Genomic DNA, 20,781 nt, shown 5'->3' with positions numbered 1-20,781 from the left:
GCGGGAGCAGGTCTAGAACAGCACTGCGATGGGCCGTCTATACCATGGCCGGGCTCCTCTCCTGCTCATGGTCCTGGCTGCCTGCACAGCTCAGGGGAGCTTCTGTGCTGGGGGAGGGCAGGCAACACTGAGCCTTCCTGCCCCGTCTCCTCTCCTGAACTTTTGGTCTCACATCTGTTTTCAGGAGCGGCCTCCCAGGCTGTGGTAACTCAGGAAGCATCACTGTCCAGAGCTCCTGGAGGGCTGGTCACACTCCCCTGTGGCTGGACTGCTGGGACCGTCATCACCAGTCACTCTGCCCACTGCATCCAACAGAAGCCCAATCTAATCTGTCAGCCCAGGGTCTCATAGGTGACACCAGGAACCGGGGCCCAGGGTCCCTGTCTGATTTTAGGCTCCCTGCTTGGCAACAAGGCTGCCCTCTCGTCACGCAGCCCAGCCCAAGCAGGAGGCCAGGTGTTACTGTGCTCCGTGGCACAGCAAGTCTCTCCACAGTGACGCAGATGGTCCATGTAGGGTGCTGTTGTAAAATTCCGTAAACTAGATGGCGCGCACACAACACAAATTTACTTACACTGGGAAGTCCAACATGGAGATAGTGGGTGAGGCCATGCCAGATGAGGGCAGCTTCCTCCTTCATGGGCCGCTGTCTTTCTGCTGTGTCCATGCAGGGTGGGCATGGGAGAAGCTACAGGAGGCTCTTTGGCGGGGCTCAGTCGTTATGACCTAATCTCTGCACAGAGGCTGTGCTTCCTGAGGTCATCGCACTGGGGGTTAGGATGTCCACACATGGCTTTGTGGACACACATTCAGTGTCTGGCAGGGGCAGCTTGAAGGGCAGTGGGGGAGGAGGGCAGTGAGCGTCAGTTACAGCTGGAGACCAGCAGGGCCTGTGGCTCTTTCCACTGATAACCTCTTGACAATTTTTTTTTTCTGGGGAAAAAAGGCCAAAGAGATTCCTGGAGAAACTACTCCATGAAATGAGCATGTCTAGGCAGTGCAAGAGGTGGACATTAGTGGAAGTGACGGTGTCCATCACGATGGCTCCTCAGGTCTGAACATGCTTTCCTAAATGCTGTTACTGGTCAACCAGTGTCATCTGAGATGACTTATGGGTCTTGCAGCTGGATTAGGGGTCACTCACAATTGCTCTTCCAGAAACAGCCTGCATTCCATGGCCAAGTTGTGTGCAGTGATGAAGGCCGAGCCCCCCACCCACTTCAGGACTTGGAGGGGCCGGCCCAGCTCCAGAGGTCATCATAGAAGGGGCTGAGTTTGCTGTAACAGCTCCACATTGAGGCTGATTCTTGAAGTTCCACAACCGCAGGAGTGTTGTTAAACCAGAAGTGAGCAGAGGGGACAGAAACACCAAGTTGCTGCTATGAGACCTGGGAGTGCAGATGGGAGAGGTCCACGTCCAACCCCCACCTGACGCGCACTGGGAGAGCTGGGTCCCCAGGTTCTAGTGTCTGGGAGAGAGCTGTGCCCATGGATATCCTGCAGTGCAGGCCAGCACCAAACCCAGCCCAACCTCTCTATGCTCAGTTCTCAAGAGATGATAACCGACAGAACCCTAGTGTTTGATATTTGGTGGTGGCAGAGGCACAAAAGAGCAGGTCATGTGGGAAAGATGTTTGAGAAGCAAAGCAAGAAAAGATGACAAACCTGACACTCAGAGGCCACAGGCATAATCGCTTAACATTTTACACATTACACATATTTCCTTCTTTTCTGATTTCATCCCCCTCTTCCTTCTTCATCTCTGAAGCAGCAGGCCTGGCTGGGTTGCCCCTGGGAAGCCTCTTCATGGCGCCCTCTCTCCAGTGTGCACATCTGCCTGGAGTGTCTTCATTGTCACTGTTGGAATCATGTCTCCTGTGGCCAAACTCTGGAGACACAAACCAGCAAGAAAGGTGTTACCCAGAGGAGCTCACCCAGCCTCCCTGCTGCAGGAGAGGCCACGCTGGCTCCCACAGCAACTCCCTGCTCCGTCCTCTGCCTTCTCAGAACTTACCTGGGCTCTCTGGAGTCAGAGACCTTCAACAAGTCACTGCTCACATTTGCAAACTTTCACATCTAGAGAGGACCCCCTTTCAACCTGCCTCTCCCCTGTCCTCCGGATCATTACAGCTCTCACCGCCAGCCTTATCAATGTGGGGCTCCAACCGCAATGGGCAGGCTTCAGGTCCATGATCCGATAAACAAATTGTGGCAGGTCAGAGCTGTTGCTGCAAGACTGTTCTGTGTGGATGGAAATGTTCTCTCTGCATTGGGTGCAGGGCTACTGGGCACTGGAAACGTGCCTAGTGTGATGAAAGACTAGATATTACATTTAAAAAAAATTAAATAGACACCCCTGGCTAATGAGTGCCACCCTGGAGAGCATAGCACTGGGGATCCAGAGATGCGGGAGACATCACCTCCCCTCCCCTGGTTTTTCCTTGCAGAGCAGCTATCAATGGACAAGTGTTACCTTTCATCCAATAGGCACTTCCTGTGCACAGGCACAAGTATTGGTCATTCTGTGAGGCCCTAGTGGGGGCTAAACAGTGGGTCACATCCAGGTCCTAGAGGGGTTCACAGCTGGGGGCCACTTGTAAGCAGAGTGAAGAACATGGCCCTGCAAACCCTGTGTTGGAAAATTAGGGAAGCGGCAGCAGAGGGGAGGGAACACCTCGCTGTCCCCAGGAGCCCACCCTCATCTCCCCTGGCCCTGTGCCACAGCCTGGAGTGTCATGAACTGCACACGTATAAAGTGTAAAATTGGATAAATGTTAAATATATCTCCTAATACGTATATACTTGCAATCGTGGAGATTGGAGTTTTTCATTTGGAAACTGACAGTAGTGGCTATGCTGCTAGAGGGGAAATGAATCCAGGAACTACTACACAGGCACATTCGGAGAACAGCGGACACATTCACACACACAGCACCTGCCCCGTACGCCAGCCTCCCACCATCCGAAGGGGAGTACAGCTGCTCCCTGAAACATGGCCATCACTCTTTATCTGGAAAATCAACTTCCGTTACCACTTCCCTGATCCTCACCCCCAACAGGAACCCAAAATCAAGGAGGCTTTTCCAACTAAAGCCAAAAGGAAAGTTCCACTTTCCACGTCGCCTTGACTTTTTCTCAGCAAGTGAGTGATTCCAGAACATGCCCCATTTTCACTCACTCTTGGGATGATCTGTAATTGAAACCGGAAAGGTTCCCTTGTCCCCTTCGCAAGGTGTGCGATGGGGGTGCGTTTTGCCTGTTTAGTGCGCAGCTGCTCAAACCTCTAGGGGAGCATAGAGATGGGCAGGTTGAGGGGCTCTGACCCCACGACAGTGTCTAGGGGTGGATGTTTACGGCTGAAGCCCCAGTTGGCGTGTGCTACTGTTTGCTCTTTTAGTTTGACGTCTATAGGCAGCTTATGTTAAACAGCTCAGTTAGACCCTCTACCTTGTCACAAGGACAGAGGGCTTTCTGTATCCCGGGGTCTCTTGCCTTGGTGTACGGAAGAATTGGATCACACGTGGGCTTGGAGTGTGAGTGCAAGCTTTTACTGAGTGGAAGTAGCTCTCAGCAGATCGGGGAGCCAGAAGGGAGGTGGTTTTCCCCTGGAGTCGGGCCATTGGCAGCCTGACTCTTCTCCAATGGTGGGCTCTTCTCTAACCACCCTGGCCAAACTCCACATAATTCTGCTTCTGTAGGTGGCCTGCCCATGTGCTGGTGCCTGACAGTGCGTTCCTCTCGACGTCCAGCCCCCTGTGTGTTCCTCCACCAATATGCTTCTCTCAGCATCCAGTTGCCTCTGTGTCTTCTTTTGCCCAATCTGTTCTTCTCAACGTTCAGCCGCTTGTGTGTGCGTGCCTGTTAGGGTCTCGGGTTTTTATAGGCACAGGATGGGGATGTGGTGGGCCAGGGTGGTCTTGGGAAATGCAACATTTGGGCACGAAGGCAGGAGTGCCTATACTCACCTAGGTCTGTAGGGGTGGAGCCCTAGCCAGGGACCTCACCCTCCTCTCCCCAGCGCTTTCCTTCCCCCTTTCCATATCATTTAAAGGGACCATGTTCTTCCCTTCCCAGCGCTTCTGTATCATAATCACAGACCAGCAAACTGAGGCTCATGTGCTGTTGTGTGCTGTTGGAAAAGGTCTTTTGTTCTCTTGGTTGCTTTAGAAAAACAGATGGGAAATTGTGTTTGGGTCAAAACCCCGCAGTGAGTGTGAGGACACCTGCAGGACGTGCAGGAGCTTTCCCTGGAGGGTGGGTCTCCCAAGTCTATTTTGGTGGCAGTTGGAAAATTCTCAGTCCCAGAAGAAAGAAGTACAGGTGCTGAGGACAGGCCCTCTCCCAGGCAGTTTGTTTACAAGCTGAGGCTGCCATTCATGATTGACTCTGCCTTGTCGGGAAACGGTAGGTATCACATATTAATGTATATTGCCAGATTTTCATATATGAACCAATTTGAAATGAAATGAAACAAGCGTCGTGTCTATTTTGGACAAAAACAAGCAATCTTTCCTTGCTGTGAGGTGGGACTCTTCCTCCAGCAGCCTCTCAGCAGGCCAGGAGGACAGAGTGGCTGGCTGGCAGTGTATTGGCAGTGTTGCTTCTGGGTGACTCGGGGCCCTAGCTTGAGATGGACGCAGCACTGGCATGCATGGGCGTGGTAGGTTTGTCTCATGGGCTCAGCTGCTGCTGGGCCATCCTCCTGGGTGGAAGAGGCTGGGAAAAGAGGAACAGGACTGGGATGAGGCTCAGAGTCCTGAGGTGTGGAGCTAGAGACTCCTAAATCAACAGGAAATGGGCCAGGAGTGGAGGCTCAAGCTTGTAATCACACCACTTTGGGAGGCTGAAGTGGGTGGATCATGAGGTCAGGAGATCGAAACCATCCTGGGTAACATGATGAAACCCCGTCTCTACTAAAAATACAAAAAATTAGCCGGGCATGGTAGCAGGCATCTGCAGTCCCAGCTACTGGGGAGGCTGAGGCAGGAGAAAGGCGTGAACCTGGGAGGCGGAGCTTGTAGTGAGCGGAGATGTCACCACCGCACTCCAGCCTGGGTGACAGAGACTCTGTCTCAAAAAAAAAAAAAAAAAAAAAGGGAAATGCTCAGTCTCCCCTGTGCCCAACTCTACACCGTGATGCAACAAGTGCGCCCCTCACCTCTTGCGCCACATTGAACTGCCACTGAATTGCCAGTATCTCCCTGACGTCTCCCTAGACCACCTCAGCCTCCAGGGACCTGCATATGCCGCCAGTGCATTTCTCCTTTGTCACATAAGGTTTTGTGATTGATGGAAAGCAATCTTACTTTGGGGTCCTGGGTCTAATTCCCCAGAAAATATTGTATTATATTTATTCACTAAGCCTATTTCTTCAAGATAATCAGTTAAGATATTTTGAAAATACAATGTCAGGTCATTTAAAAATACCCGCTGTTTCCCATGCGATAGCTCTGCTCGCAGGCTTGCGTTTCCATCCCACGTGTGTGCTCCTTGGTCAGGGGCACTCCTGCTCACACAGGCAGGAAGGGCGGCTCCTTCCAGAGGGAGGTGTGGGCCGGGAGCTGCTGCTCTAACTCGGCCACACCAGGGAGCTTCAACCAGGCTGATGGGCCTCACTGACCACCAGGGCTCCTGCTGGTTCTAATTCATCCGTGTTCATGGGTAGCTCACGGAATTTAAATATTTCTGAGGATCTTTTCCTGGCTTTATTGAGACATAATTGAAAAATTTAAAAATGTGTATATATAAAGTATACAATATGAAGTTTTGATATGTGCAAACAATGTGAAATGATGACACCATCAAGCTAATGAATGTACCCATCGCTTCACATTGTTGCCATTTGTGTGTGTGGTGAGGATACTCGAGGTGCACGTTCTCACAGATCTCAAGCGTGCAGTTCATCACTATGAACTGTGGTCACCATGCTGTGTGCCAGGTCTCCAGAACGTACTCATCGCATCACTGAAACTTTGTGCCCTTTCACCATCTTCATTTTTTTCACTCTCTGATGCCACCCTTCTACTCTGTTTCCATGACTGGGGCTTTTTAGGCTAATGGCTGGGTGAAAATCTGTGATATATGGACCAAGAGACGGCCTGGGCTATGTGAGCACAGGGGCTGCCTTTTAACCTGGGTGGTGTCTTGGAACTCCGCATGCCCAGGTATTTCCAGGCACAGGCATGGGGGTGAATCACCCCTGAAGTGTGACCAGTGAGCCCGCTGCTGAGTGATGAATGCCACCCAGTCGTGCTGAGCTTCCACATGACCCCCCACCACTCACCCTGCAGCTCTTTCACAGAGAAGCTCAGGAGCGTGGGTCATTCTCTGTGCCTCATTTTATGCGGCTGGAAAGCGAACCCCTGGGCAAGGCTGTGGTGAGCCATGAACACAGTCAATGTGTGGAAAGCACACAGTGGCGGTGGGGTTCCCTTGGAGAATGTTGACGCGGCACCTGTGCTCTGTAGGTGGGACACATCCCCCGAGGAGACACACTCCTGCCCACACACTCCAACTCACATTCACAGTCACACCACACGACACCCACGCAGACACCCAGAGCCCCATGCACACAAACCCACCCACCTAGAGGGACATGGCTGCTCCAGGGACTGTACAATGAGGCCACGGTTCTTTACCTGCAAAAACTGCTCCTTCCACCACGCCCGCCTCGTGCCCAGCAGAAGCTGGAGTCAGATCTCCAGACTGAAGCCAGCAGGAAAACCCTGCCTTTCTTTCCATCTGGATTTTTCAGCAGCAAGTCAGTGATCCCAGATTACAGGCTGATTTCCTGAGGCCACCTACAATTACAAGAGAGAAGAGACCATGGAGACCAAGTCACGCGTGTGGAGTTTCTCAGGCTTTTTGTTCCCCTGTGAACACAGAATCCCAGATGGAAAGCAGTGGTCAAAGTCCCCAGAAGCCAGCACTGACGACACCCTGGGGGAGGTGCAGGCTTTCCCTGGAGGACACGTCTCTCTAGTTCACTGTGGCTGCCAGTCATAAAACCCTTAATCCAGAGAGAACTTGCTGCTGGGCAAAACTTCCCCTTTCACACAGCTTGAAGCCTGATATTGCACCTCCTGTCTGCCCTCTCCAACCAGTGTCTTCTGCAAGCATCAGCCAGAGTCAGTGCAGGCTGCTAGAACAATGCCAGCTGGGTGTGGTGGCTCCTGCCTCTTATCCCAGCACTTTGAAAGGCTGAGGCAGGTGGATTGCTTGAGGCCAGGAGATCAAGACCTGCCTAGACAACATAGTGAGACCCTCATCTCTACAGAAATAGAAGGAAAATTAGCCTGGCATGGTGGTGTGTGCCTGTGGTTCCAGCTGAGATGGGAGGATCACTTGAGCCCAGAAAGTCAAGGCTGCAATGAACTCAGATCTCACCACTGCGTTCCAGCCTGGGCAACACAGCGAGACCCTGTCTCCAGGAAAAAAACAAAAAAACAAAAACAACAACAACAAAAAACCCAATACCATGGGCTAGGTGGTTTAAACAGCAGATTTTTCCTTCTCACAGTTCTGGAGGCTGGGACGTTCACAAGCAAGGTGCTGGCACCATGGACCTACATGGCATGATCTTTAATGTCTATTGAAGAAGCTACATACTCTGATTCAAACCATGTGTCATTTTGTAAAAAGGCGAACTCCAGAGACAATTTAAAAAATCAGCTGTTTCCAGCAGGGTGCAGTGACTCACGCCTGTAATCCCAGCACTTTGGGAGGCCAAGGTGGGTGGATCACTTGAGGTCAGGAGTTTGAGACCAGCCTGGCCAACATGGTGAAACCCTGTGTCTACTAAAAATACAAGTTAGCCAGATGTGGTGGCAGGAACCCATAATCCCAGCTACTTGGGAGGCTGAGGCATGAGAATCACTTGGACATGGGAGGCAGAGGTTGCAGTGAGCTGAGATCGTGCCACTGCACTACAGCCTGGGCGACAGAGTGAGACTGGTCTCAAAAAGAAAGAAAAAAAAAAAAAAAGAAAGAGAAAAAAGCAAGAACTCAGCAGGAAAAGAGAGGAGGAGTAACAGGTGAAGCACAGGGGGTTGTCAGCAGCAGAACGATTCCCCATGAGTGCATGGAAGGTGGAGAAAGACATTGCAAATTAAAAAAAAAAAAACCTTGAAAAGGCACAACAGACTAATCCATGATGCCAATTAAGAAATTTAGTTAATAGGCTGGGCGTGGTGGCTCATGCCTGTAATCCCAGGACTTTGGGAGGCTGAGGCAGGAGAATGGTGTGAACCCGGGAGGCGGAGCTTGCAGTGAGCCGAGATCATGCCACTGCACTTCAGCCTGGGTGAGAGTGAGACTTTGTCTCAAAAACAAACAAACAGCAACAACAAAAAACAAAAAGGGATATAGTTAATAATGTGTAAATTTATATGTTCATTAACCATAAAAAACGCACCATACTAATATGTCAATGATGGGGGAAGTGGAGGAAATGGGCAGGGCACCTGCTAACTTCAGTATCTGCTCTATATTTTTACTAATGTAACACTTATCCAAATAATAATGTCTATTAAAGAGTCATTTGGCAACCCTATTTTAGGGGCAGATTTCAGCGAATGTTTAACAATCAGTTAATGTCTAAACATGAGCTTCAGATGCGTTTTGCTATTAAATGTGAACCAAAGCTGAGCCGTGAATGTATCTTTATGTGGTTGAAGCACTACTGATTGAATAGTAAATTTAAATTTTCGTACATGAAGAACAATATGGCTCAGCATTCTTTTTTTTTTTTTGAGGCAGAGTCTCGCTCTGTCGCCCAGGCTGGAGTGCAGTGCAGTGGTATGATCTTGGCTCACTGCAACCTTCGCCTCCCATGATCACACCATCCTCCTGCCTCAGCCTCCCAAGTAGCTGGGACTACAGGCGTCCACCACCACACCCGGCTAATTTTTTTATATTTTTAGTAGAGACGGGGTTTCACGGTGTTAGCCAGGATGGTCTCGATCTCCTGACCTCGTGATCCTCCCGCCTCAGCCTCCCAAAGTGCTGGGATTACAGGTATGAGCCACCGCACCTGGCCAGCATTTTTATTGATTTATTTTAAATATGCAACTTTGGAACAAACCTGCAACCATTATTCTTGAATCAGCGTAAGCGTTGAGTACCCACAGTGCCGGCAGCTCACCATCTGCAGGTGCACCTGTGCTTGGTCAGGGACCCTTTCTTGACTTGCTGCTGGACTCAGGCTGTATAGATTCTTGAAAGAGGAAAATGTTTTTCTCCTCAAATTCATCAGCTAAGACCCTGGGAAATGCACTCACAGTAAAGAGAGCTGCTGACATGTTGTTGGCAGAAGACCAGAGAAAATGGACCATAATTTATGCAGAGCCCAAGTGGTTGATCCCACAGTTCACTGACTCCCCGACAGAGCCTCTGAGCCAACACTGGGCTTCAGGAAGATCTTGGGTTTCCATGTGCACTAAAAACACCTAAGAGAAAGGTTGTGTGGAAAATGCCTTTATGTAGATGAGATGGTCCAGAAAGGCAGCTGAGCAGAGTGAACATGGGGGCTGGGGCCCGAGGGCCTGGGCTCAATCCCATTTAGAGCCACATGGACCCAAGATGGTCCTGCAACCCCCGCAGCCTCCGGTTCTCTGCACTGCTGTCTAAACACTTTACTAGGGTCGACTTGTTAGCATGATGAGGCGGAACATCATTGAACAGAGTTAAAGCTTTAGAAAAACTGGCTGATTTTTCAATGCTCCATGCTGTCTCCATCTAATATTAAATGCCTGAGAGAAAAACTACACACTTGCTAGCGGGTGACCAGAGAGGGTACGTGGATGCTCCAGGGCAGGGGAGGATGGAGGCTGGCTTTTCTTCATTTGCCTGTGTGGGAGGCTTTACAGCTCATGGACGATACGTGCCATCGTCTCCCGTGAGCCCCACGTCAGCCCTATGGGCAGGCAGCGCAGGAGCTGTGGCCTGCACTTTACAGTTGAAGGCATTCTCTTTAAGGGGGCATGCAACTTCCCAGTCACCGCACTGGTGCGTGATGCTCCTGAGGCCTTGGGGCCGGAGATGTCTTTACCCTTGAGACCTCCAGATCGTGCTCTGGAACCCCCAAAATGTGAACTGCCCTGACTGTCTCAAGACGTCCTGACCCAAGGTTTCAGGGAGGGCCAATGCCCTGGAATAGGTGCCTGAGCCTGGAAACGAGCTTGGACACATGACCTGGCCTCTGTCTCTTCCTTTCCATCCCAGACCCAAAATAGGATGTGGTTTACCTCAAATGAAGCCCCTTTGATGGACGAGGGTGATTCAAAACAGGGCGATCCTTTCCTAGCAGGCTCACAGTCAGATGCCATGGCCTACATGTTCCCAGTGATCAGTTGTCTGCAATGGATCCCTGCAGCCAACTGACACCTAACGGCATTATACTTTCTAATACCCAACACCCAACGGTATTAGACAGCAACATTCCAAACTGTCACGTGACCACTTAGCTTCCCTGCAGTTGACCAAACCTGGGTGAGCAGTTAATGCCCTTTAACTGATAAGTGGCACCTGGCCTGGAGTGGCGGCTTAATGGACTTAGTTTATAAAGCTTCCTGCCTCACTCAGTATTGATCTGAGCCACTGTCTGGGCAGCTGGACTAAGGCCTGGCTGAGGACGGGCAGTGGCTGCACCAGCACAGAGTGGACAGATCCCTGTTCATTTCTTCCAAACCAAAGAGCAGTGTCTTCAGACTCCTATTTCATCCCTGGGCCCTGCAGGGACAAGGCACAGAGTCAAGTCCTTTCTCCTCTTAGAGGGACCCCTCCAGAGCTACAGCCTGGAGACCCCACCCCAGGACTGTCCCTGAGGACCACCCAAGCCCTCCTCCCTTGTTTCTCCAAATGTTCATTTCACCAACCTGATGGCCCTGTCCCTTCTTGCCACTCTCCCCAGCAGCACCCTAAACAGTAGGGATCCTGTCCTCATCCCACCGCATTTATATCCACATCAAAAACCCCAGTCTTTCCTTTAAAAAACCAAAATGTGGCACATACACTATGGAATACTGTGCAGCCATAAAAAATGGTGAGTTCGTATCCTTTGCAGGAACATGGATGAAGCTGGGAGCCATCATCCTCAGCAAACTAACCCAGGAAGAGAAAATCAAACACCTCATGTTCTCACTCATAAGTGGGAATTGAAAAATGAGAACACATGGACACAGGGAGGGGAGCATCACACACCAGAGCCTGTCGTGGTTGCGTGCAAGGAGAGGGAGAGCATTAGGACAAATACCTAATGCATGCGGGGCTGAAAACCTAGATGACGGGTTGATAGGTGCAGCAAACCGCCATGGCACATGTATACCTATGCAACAAACCCACACATTCTGCACATGTATCCCAAAAAACCTGGGAATCAAGATTGCTAGTGTATTGTGTTGGATTTTGGCAACAGTATTCAGAAGAGTTTGGCTTTTAATTCACGTTTTGTGACATGTCTTTTACACAATTTGCTATCATGATTTTCCCAGTTAAAAGAGAGCAGTACATGTTCCTGTACACAAAAAATTGAAGTTATTTCTATTTAAAATATGAGATAGAGGCTGGGTGTTGTGGCTCACACCTGTAATCCCAGTACCTTGGGAGGCCAAGGAAGGCGGATCACCCGGGATCAGGAGTTTTGAGACGAGCCTGGCCAACATGGTGAAACCCATCTCTGCTAAAAAAAAAAAATACAAAATTTAGCCAGGCGTGTTGGCAAGCATGTATAGTCCCAGCTACTCAGGAGGCTGAGGCAGGAGAATCGTTTGAACCCAGGAGGCGGAAGTTGCAGTGAGCTGAGATTTCGCCACTGCACTCCAGTATCACAGGACTACTGTATGAAAATAATGAAAATTGGTCCCTGCCTTATCCCAAATGCAAAAATGATTTGAATTATACTCTTCATATAAGAAGAAAGGTATAAAGATTCTAGAAAAATATAAAATAACATCTTTATATCCTAAATAACATATACATGTATATAGTGAGTGTGTGTGTGCATAGTTGTTTTAGGACACAAAAATACTAATCTTGAGGAAAAAACCTTGGTCTACATAAATATTGAAACTAGTTGGCGTAGCAAAAGTCCCCTTTAAGAAAATGCCTTACAAAGCACAGAATGTGCAATGTTGGCCCTGGTTGTCAACACTGCCAGTGTTGCTGCTGTCCTCACTGCAGACAACTGTGGCTTTTGTTCAGAACCCTCGGATGCTGAGGGTGGCTAAGCTGGCCCTGCCTGGGCCACAGACCCTAAACGGGACAGAGCAGGGAGGGACTGTGGGTCAGAATCACAGGCCACTGGGGAGAGGGGGGTGTATGGAGCTAGGGAGAGGGTTTGGAGATCAGCCAGCCAGGGGCAGGGGCAGGCAAAACCTGTAGGTTCCTGTGGATGCCCTAGAATCGTGCAGTTACTTCTGAGTGAGGCATGAAACCAGTGAGTGTTGAGCTGACAACTGTTGCAATTTTAAAAAATAAAAACAAATTTTCAGTTAGGCTGTGGAGCGTCAGAAGCGCTCACTAACAACTGGGATATTAACAGGGTCAGCCATCGGGAGGGAAGTCCCTCAGCACATAGAACATTAAGTGTGCACCCCCCACGCAGCAAGTCCACTCTCGCTCAGAGATGGAGGGAAATACATAGGAGGAAGTCCTCACTGGTAACATTGTATCCGCAGCAACCCAGCTGCTCAGCACCAAGGTTTATAACTGAAGTGTGGTTTAAACAATGCTGACCTGTTGGAAGTAATGGAAGGGGTTCATATGCACACACGGATACAATTAAATGCTTAAGCCTGACAAAAAGTAATAAACCAGATGAGGCCTAAAGAGGAAAAATTATTTACTTAAAAAATGCAAACAGGCTGGGCGCAGACTAGAAACAGGCGGATTCGAGACCATCCTGGCTAACATGGTGAAACCCCGTCTCTACTTAAGTATCTGTAGAGATGATTTGGAAGTCAGAGTGAAACCAAACAGACTATATTCTTTAAGTATCGTAGATTGAAGTCAGAGTGAAACCAGAGATGATGAGAGGGAGGGAAACATGATCTGAAATGGTTATAAAGAAAAAAATACACAAGAGAGGCCTTTAGGCGGCTGAGGATGAGAGGGTTAATAAGTGTGAGTAAACTCCGTGCGTCTGGGTCCCAGGAAACACCAACAGAAAATGCCACACGCGCTCTGCTGGCATCGCTAAAGGGCAAGCGGCTGCACCCTCTTCAGCCAGAGGCTGAAAATCCTAAACACCCTCTTTGTTTAGGATTCCCTGCAGCCCTGTTCCCTCTCTAACATCGTGAGCAGTTTTAGAAAGGAGGATCAGGGCCGGGCGCGGTGGCTCACGCCTGTAATCCCAGCACTTTGGGAGGCCGAGATGGGCGGATAACGAGGTCAGGAGATCGAGACCATCCTGGCTAACACGATGAAACCCTGTCTCTACTAAAAATACAAAAAAATTAGCCGGGTGTGGTGGTGCGCGCCTGTAGTCCCAGTTACTCAGGAGGCTGAGGCAGGAGAATGGCCTGAACTCGGGAGGCGGAGCTTGCAGTGAGCCAAGATCGTACCACTGCACTCCAGCCTGGGTGACAGAGCAAGATTCCGACCCCCCCCCCCCAAAAAAAAAAGAGGAGGATCAGGACAGTCAGAGGCCTCCACCTGAGATGCCCAGGTGTGTCAGAGAGGCAGGATGGCTTTGGAGTCTGAGGACTGTGGGGAACAATGGCGGACACTCCTGAGATGGCCCCTTCCAGTTGGGAAATGACTCAGAGCCTCCATGGGAGTTCGGCCATCAGGGTGCCCACTGGGTAGGTTGGGTGGCAATGCTGACCTGCCAGGATACACCTCCCACCCACTGGGTCAGCTGTGAGAACCCAGGGCAGAAAGGCCAAGGAGCAAACGGGTAGCAATGTCTTATTTGAAAGCAGTGGCTCTACCCCCATGAAGTTTTGGGAGATATAAGGAGGGTTCAGGGAGCCCAGGCTCCACAGCAGAGCATCAGGAAGCAGAGTCACATCTGAACATCTGAACCATACCCTGGGCTCCTGTCCTGACCCTCCTCACTCACTGCACAGGAGAGGGGGGACCTCACCTGGGGACGGGGGATCCACACGTGGCTCTGCTCCATACACCCCCTCTCCTCAGTGGCCTGTGATTCTGACCCACAGTCCCTCCCCTCTGTCCTGTTTAGGGTCTGTGGCCCAGGCAGGGTCAGCTCAGCCACCCTCAGCATCCAAGGGTTCTGAACAAAAGCCACAGTTGTCTACAGTGAGGATGGCAGCAACATTGGCAGTGTTGACAGCCGGGACAAACATTACACATTCTTCACATGTACACGCTGTGAGCATTTTCTGTCATTCTGTGCTTTGTAAGTCATTTTCTTAAAGGGGACTTTTGCTATGCCAGCTAGTTTCAATATCTATGTAGATCAATGTTTTTTTCCTCAAGATTAGTATTTTTGTGTCCTAAAACTACGCACACACACTCACACACTATATAAATATATATATATATCTCATATATGTGACATTTAGGATATAAAGATGCTATTTCATATTTTTCTAGAATATACTTTTTCATTTTATATGAAAAGTGTGAGTCAAATCATTTTTGCATTTGGGATAAGGCAGGGAAAATTTTTCATGATTTTCATACAGTAGTCCTGTGATTTTTTAAGATACAAAAAACCATTTGATAAAAATTCAACATTTGCTTGTAATTTTAAGAGTCTCAATAAATTAGAAATCAAATGGAAATTCTTAAAACTTGTTAACAACTATAAAAAATTAAAAACAAATGATAAATCACCCTAATGGTTTTATGAGTTGTTCCATGTAAACCAGGAACAAATCAAACTTCCTTCATCCAATAATGCAGTCTCTTGGAGTGGCTGGTGAGCTTATTTCACTCAGGTCCCTGCAAGGAATATGCTGGTTTACAAGAGCTACAGCCCATTCAGGAAAGCCCGTCTGTTCTTTCCAACTTGCTATTTTTATTTCTTATGAAGTCTTCTCCATCCACATAAAATTTGAAAATCAAAGTTGTCTTTTTTTTGTATTTACTCCTTGGAAATCCTGTGGGAGTTTTTTTGTTATTGTTTCTTTTCTTTCTGAGACAGTCTGCCTCTGTCACGCAGGCTGGTGTGCACTGGTGTGATCTCAGCTCACTGCAACCTCTGCCTCCTGAGTTCAAGCGATTCTCCTGCCTGAGCCTCCTGAGTAGCTGAGATTACAGACACCTGCCACCATGCCCAGCTACTTTTTGTGTATTTTTAGTAGCCTGCCTTAGCCTCCCAAAATGCTGGGATTACAGGCATGAACCACTGCACCTGGCCTGTTTCTTTTGTTTAGTATTTTTGTTTGCTTTGTTTCATGAGCTATTTTGACTACAATTTTAATATTTTTAGCAATTTTTGGATATGCAGAAATTTCTTACTAATCAAATATTTTTAATTTTGTGTTTTTTAGATTTCCTTTTTTAAGAGTATTTCCAACCATAAACTGCCAAATAGAGACACACACACACACACACACACACACACACACACACACACACACATGCTATAAATAGGCAACTCATTGAAATAGAAAAAAATTGATTAAAGCACCTGTGGGATTTTTCACCAAATTAGGATTTTTATTTTTAAAAAATTATAGTGTTATTTAGCCTACATAGAGACTTACTTATATAGTTGATAAGAGTGTTAATTGATCAATTTTTTGGAAAGTAATCTGCCAGTATAATTAAAATTATAATTAAAATGTATTATAGGTCAGTTATACCACTTTGAGAATCCTATACTACAGAAACGAAGAAATATAAACAAAAACATCAGTGGAATTCATGTATATTGATGATTATTGAAAAGTCATTAGTGGTGGGAATTTTTAAAAACAACCTTAATATCCATCTTATAGGGAAGAGTTAAAGAAATCAGAACATACCTATAATGAGCATTACTACACAGAAATTCAAATGATACATTTGATCTACATTAGTTGGAATTAGTGATGTCCATGTACTGTAATGGGAGAAAGTAAATTACTAAATAATGTAGGAGTTGAGTACGTTCTTTAAACAAATCAATAAAGCCCTAAAAGGACATATTGTTAAAAACAAGTCACAAAATCCAGACATGATAGGGAAAATATTGAACAATTTGACTATGTAAAAATGAAAGTTTCTTCAAGACAAATACAAACAAAAGTTATGATACAGACCTTAAGAAACTTGCTAATTATATGAAATAAATTTACAGTATATGAAAAATACCATTACATGAATTGTAAAACATATCATTATGAAATTATCAGAGAGAAATACAAATGGCCGATAAACATACACAAAAATGCACAATCTCTCCAATAAGTGGAGAGATCCAAATTAAAAGTGGAAATATTTCTTACAAAATTGGCCAAGATTAGCATTGGTCATTTCCTCTGTAATTAATCAAGGGTGTGTGGAAATAGGAACTCTCGTTTACTGATGATGGGAGTATAAGATCATTACATTTTTTTGAAACACAGATTTTTAATTGTTTATCAAAATATTCAATATTCTTACTTTGCCTCAGCAGTTTTTTAGAAATCAATCATAAAAGAAAAAACTCACTTAACTAAGGTACAAAAAGATGAATATACAGGTATGCCCAGGATAGTGTAGGTAATGGTAACAAATAACTGAATCCAACACAAAAATTCCACAGTGAAAAATGACCAAATTATGGTAAAATACCCTGTTGAATAATGATGCAACTATAAATAAGAATGAGAGAGACCTATATGTACAGATAAGCAGAGAGACCTAGGCTGGAGTATGTACAGATAAGCAATGATCACTACAGGCGCCCGCCACCTCTATTTTTTGTATTTTTTAGTGGAAAAGCCAGGATAGTCTCGATCTCCTGACCTCGTGAGTCAGGGGGAACAGGCTTGACACACAACCAAATTCTATTTTATGTGGAAAAGCCAGTCAGGGAACAACACACAAAGCAGGATTTATGTTATGTAAAAACATGGGCATGTCTATCTGTGTGTAAGTGGATGTGGATGACTGAGTGGGCTGGGCGCTGGCGGTGATACAGTTCATTATACAGACCTAAGCAATATTTGCATTTTTATAACAATAGCATATGTGTTTCTTATGTGATTTACTAGAAACAATTTAATTTCTTGAGTTGTAAAAAGGTGTATTTTAAACCTGCATAAGGGTGCCTGGAGATCGTCATTCAGAATAACAAAATAAAACAGCAATATAAAGACACAGATATTATTATAGTACAATGTTAAATATGATAATATTCAAGATGTTAGAATTACATATATCTACATCTGTATGCATGTAAGGATGTCAACAAATGATATTAATATCTAAAATTCAATTGTAATTTTTGCAGACCTCTGTGAATAATTAGAAACCACTGAATTGTACACTGTATGGGGGTGAAATTTATGGTATTTGAATTGTATCTAAAAGTTCTGCTAGAAAATGAATGGCTTGATATTCTAATGCTAAGGGATGGTTTTATTTAAAACATAAACTAATAGTTTCCAGTAGATTCCGTTAAAAATATTACAGCAGGTATTTCCAGATCATATCCACTCCCACGTTTTTAGAATTTTTATTTTCCAAAGTTCTGAATTCAATGAGGTGAAGGTGGAAGAAAGTGTTTACAAAGTCAGTGGATTGCAGGTGAGCTGGTGTAGGGTGAGGCAGAGTAGGGAGACAGGCTCCTTTCAAATGGAAGCCTCTGGAACCCGCAGAAAGCAAGTGTAAGGTGGGGCGATCTTCTGGAAAGCTACCAGAGAAAGGCTTTAGACCCAACACGCCTGTTCACAAACACAGATGGGCATCTCAGTGTTTCCTTAAATCCACTCTTTCTATATTGACACAAGGAAATAATTAAAAGGGGTAATTCAGGTTTAGTTATTTCATACAATTATCAACAAAACTTTTGAAACAAAAAGTATTTAAAAAACTATAAAAGTGGAACTCAATAAAATTATCTGTTTAATAATCTGTTTCTGTGGCTCAGAAAGAGATCGGGCAAACCAGCCATGGATGAGGCCCCCCAGCCGGTGGAGGAAGCCCCCAGCCATAGATGAAGCCCCCAGTGGTGGATAAAGTCTCCAGCCCATAGATAAAGCCCCCAGCCGTGAATGAAGCCCACAGTCCATGGATAAAGCCCGCAGCCATAGATGAAGCCCCCAGCCATAGATGAAGCCCCCAGTAGTGGATAAAGTCTCCAGCCCATGGATAAAGCCCGCAGCCATAGATGAAAACACCAGCCATAGATGAAGCCTCCAGCCATAGATGAAGCCCCCAGACATAGATGAAGCTCCCAGTAGTGGATAAAGTCTCCAGCCCATGGATAAAGCACGCAGGCATAGATGAAGCCTCCAGCCATAGATGAAGCCCCCAGTAGTGGATAAAGTCTCCAGCCCATGGATAAAGCCCGCAGCCATAGATGAAGCCGCCAGCCATAGATGAAAACGCCAGCCATAGATGAAGCTCCTAGTAGTGGATAAAGTCTCCAGCCCATGGATAAAGCACGCAGGCATAGATGAAGCCTCCAGCCATAGATGAAGCCCCCAGCCATAGATGAAGCCCCCAGTAGTGGATAAAGTCTCCAGCCCATGGATAAAGCCCGCAGCCATAGATGAAGCCGCCAGCCATAGATGAAAACGCCAGCCATAGATGAAGCCTCCAGCCGTAAATGCCCCCCGAGTCCTGCAGGAGGCTTCTTGGGTGTGTCCTGCAGCTGCTCCCTCGTGTGTCAGTCCCGTGTTGCTCAGCTGGGTGCATTTTTCAAACCTGAAAAGAAATCATAAGCCTGTGGAGACAGCCAATATATTTCTCAGGGTTATCTGAAACGAAGAACAATTATTACAAAACATGGGAGACACTGGCTGCTGCTCATCAATGCAGCACATGTTCCTGTAGAAAGTCAACAGCAGCCTTGAAAGTGGTAGCGCCTGAGAACACAATGAAATTACAATGTTTTATTACATAAAACTAGAAAACCTCAGTGTGAGGTGAAGTTCAATTTAAAAAGTACAAAAGATACATGGTAAACAGGAAAAAAAATACGACCAGGCATATCACAAAAGTTTTAATATACTTAAAATGTAACAAGTCTCTAAATGTAGGGAAGAAGACTGGCAGCAATCACATGTAAGCATGTTGGAGACATGAACAAACAATATAAATGAAAAAAACCAAATGGCTTTTAATCTTATTGAAAAAATTTTAAAAATCACCTTAATAACCACTTTAGAGACAAAATTTTAGAAGTTTCACATGTAACTATGTCCCAGCGCGGCTGTGCACACATTCTTGCTAAGAGAGCCCCATTAGGCACCTATGGAGGGGAATCTGGCAACATTTAGCAAAGTTGCAAAGCAGTAACACTTCAATCCAACACCTCAAAATCTCTCCTAAAGGAGACTGGCAAAAACTGAAAGACTCGCGCACAAGACCATTGATTGGTTGCAACACTAGAAAATGCAGAGCATACTTCTAAACTTGAATGTCAATAAAAATCATAATGCAATTAGATAATACTTATGAATAAATAAAATGTATGCAAACTGAAAATTGTGAGATACAGCAAAGAGCATTATGTGAGAGCAATCTATAAGCTTATTTACATTGGAAACTCAGAAAGGCCGAAAGTTAATTAAGCATACAACTCAAGTTAGAAAAAAGTAACATCAGAATAAACGCAGATAATGTAATGGAAGGATAACAGATAAGAAGAGAAAGTGATGAAATAGAAAATAAGGACAATATTAGGGAGAAGTAAGAAAGCTAACAGTTGTTTTGGAGAAAAGTCTAATACAAAAGTCATTAGTGAGATTTATCAAGAAAAAAGGGAAATCATCAAAATTCATCAGAAATTCATAGGAAGACATAACCACAGAAGTAGCAGAGATTACAAAACAATCAGTGGATATTATGAATACATATATATGTATTCAAATCTACATATGTATTCGTTATGTATACAAATATATATGAATATGGATATTATGCCAATACATTTAAAAATGTGTACAAAATAGATAAGATCCTAGAAAGTACAATTTTCTAAAATGAACTCATGAAATAAAAATCCTAAATAGTTCAGCAGACTCTATGTAAATTTAATCAGTAGTTAAGAAATATTGGTCTTTGGCCAGGCACAGTGGCTCATGCCTGTAATCCCAGCACTTTGGGAGGCCGAGACGGGCGGATCACGAGGTCAGGAGATCGAGACCATCCTAGCTAACATGGTGAAACCCCGTCTCTACTAAAAAATACAAAAATTAGCTGGGCGCGGTGGTGGGCGCCTGTAGTCCCAGCTACACGGGAGACTGAGGCAGGAGGGCAGGAGAATGGCGTGAACCCGGGAGGCGGAGCTTGCAGTGGGTGGAGATCGCACCACTGCACTCCAGCCTGGGCGACAGAGACTCTGTCTCAAAAAAAAAAAAAAAAGAAATATTGGTCTTTGTCTCTGTCTCTCCCTTGCTCTTTTTCTCTCTCCTGCTCTCTCTCACACACAGAGCCCTAATAGTATTATTGGCTAAATCCAAAATTACAATGGAGTTGTCATTCTAATCTGATTGAAAGATTTCCATGAAATTAATGAAGGGGGCTACTTTCAATTAATTTGATGAGAATACTATAATCTTAATACTAAACAAAAAAAAATTAAGTATAAAAAGAAAAATTGTCAAACTTATTCAAGAGCACTGGCATAAACTCCCCAGAGGAGAAGGCAATGACCACGCCTCCAATAGGAAGAATCAA

The 20,781-nt window shown here is 46.1% G+C and overlaps 1 protein-coding gene and 2 long non-coding RNA genes across 4 annotated transcripts in view; 1 reads left to right on the top strand and 2 right to left on the bottom strand.

Annotated features, from left to right (window-relative positions):
- LOC126929565 (uncharacterized) overlaps nt 1-19,855 on the top strand; it is a 53,116-nt gene extending 33,261 nt beyond the window's left edge. The window contains exon 3 of the long non-coding RNA XR_007717211.1: nt 18,026-19,855. This is a non-coding gene — a long non-coding RNA (uncharacterized LOC126929565). The remainder of the gene's footprint in view (nt 1-18,025) is intronic.
- On the bottom strand, nt 1,663-10,386 carry LOC126929556 (uncharacterized). Its single transcript, XR_007717200.1, has 3 exons — nt 10,245-10,386; nt 6,639-6,800; nt 1,663-1,888 (listed from the first exon to the last, which is right to left on the bottom strand). It is a non-coding gene; the product is annotated as an uncharacterized LOC126929556 (long non-coding RNA).
- LOC126929518 (uncharacterized) overlaps nt 17,388-20,781 on the bottom strand; it is a 60,841-nt gene continuing 57,447 nt past the window's right edge. The window contains exon 2 of one of the 2 annotated variants that reach the window (XM_050745952.1): nt 17,388-18,804. In XM_050745952.1, the coding sequence (XP_050601909.1) occupies nt 17,961-18,804 (844 nt within the window). In that variant the 3' untranslated portion in view covers nt 17,388-17,960. The remainder of the gene's footprint in view (nt 18,805-20,781) is intronic. The other variant, XM_050745953.1, reaches the window with a different exon arrangement.

This window comes from Macaca thibetana, chromosome 10 (genome assembly GCF_024542745.1).
Source record: "Macaca thibetana thibetana isolate TM-01 chromosome 10, ASM2454274v1, whole genome shotgun sequence".
Lineage (NCBI taxonomy): Eukaryota > Metazoa > Chordata > Mammalia > Primates > Cercopithecidae > Macaca > Macaca thibetana.
This window is presented reverse-complemented; position numbering and strand designations above follow the sequence as displayed.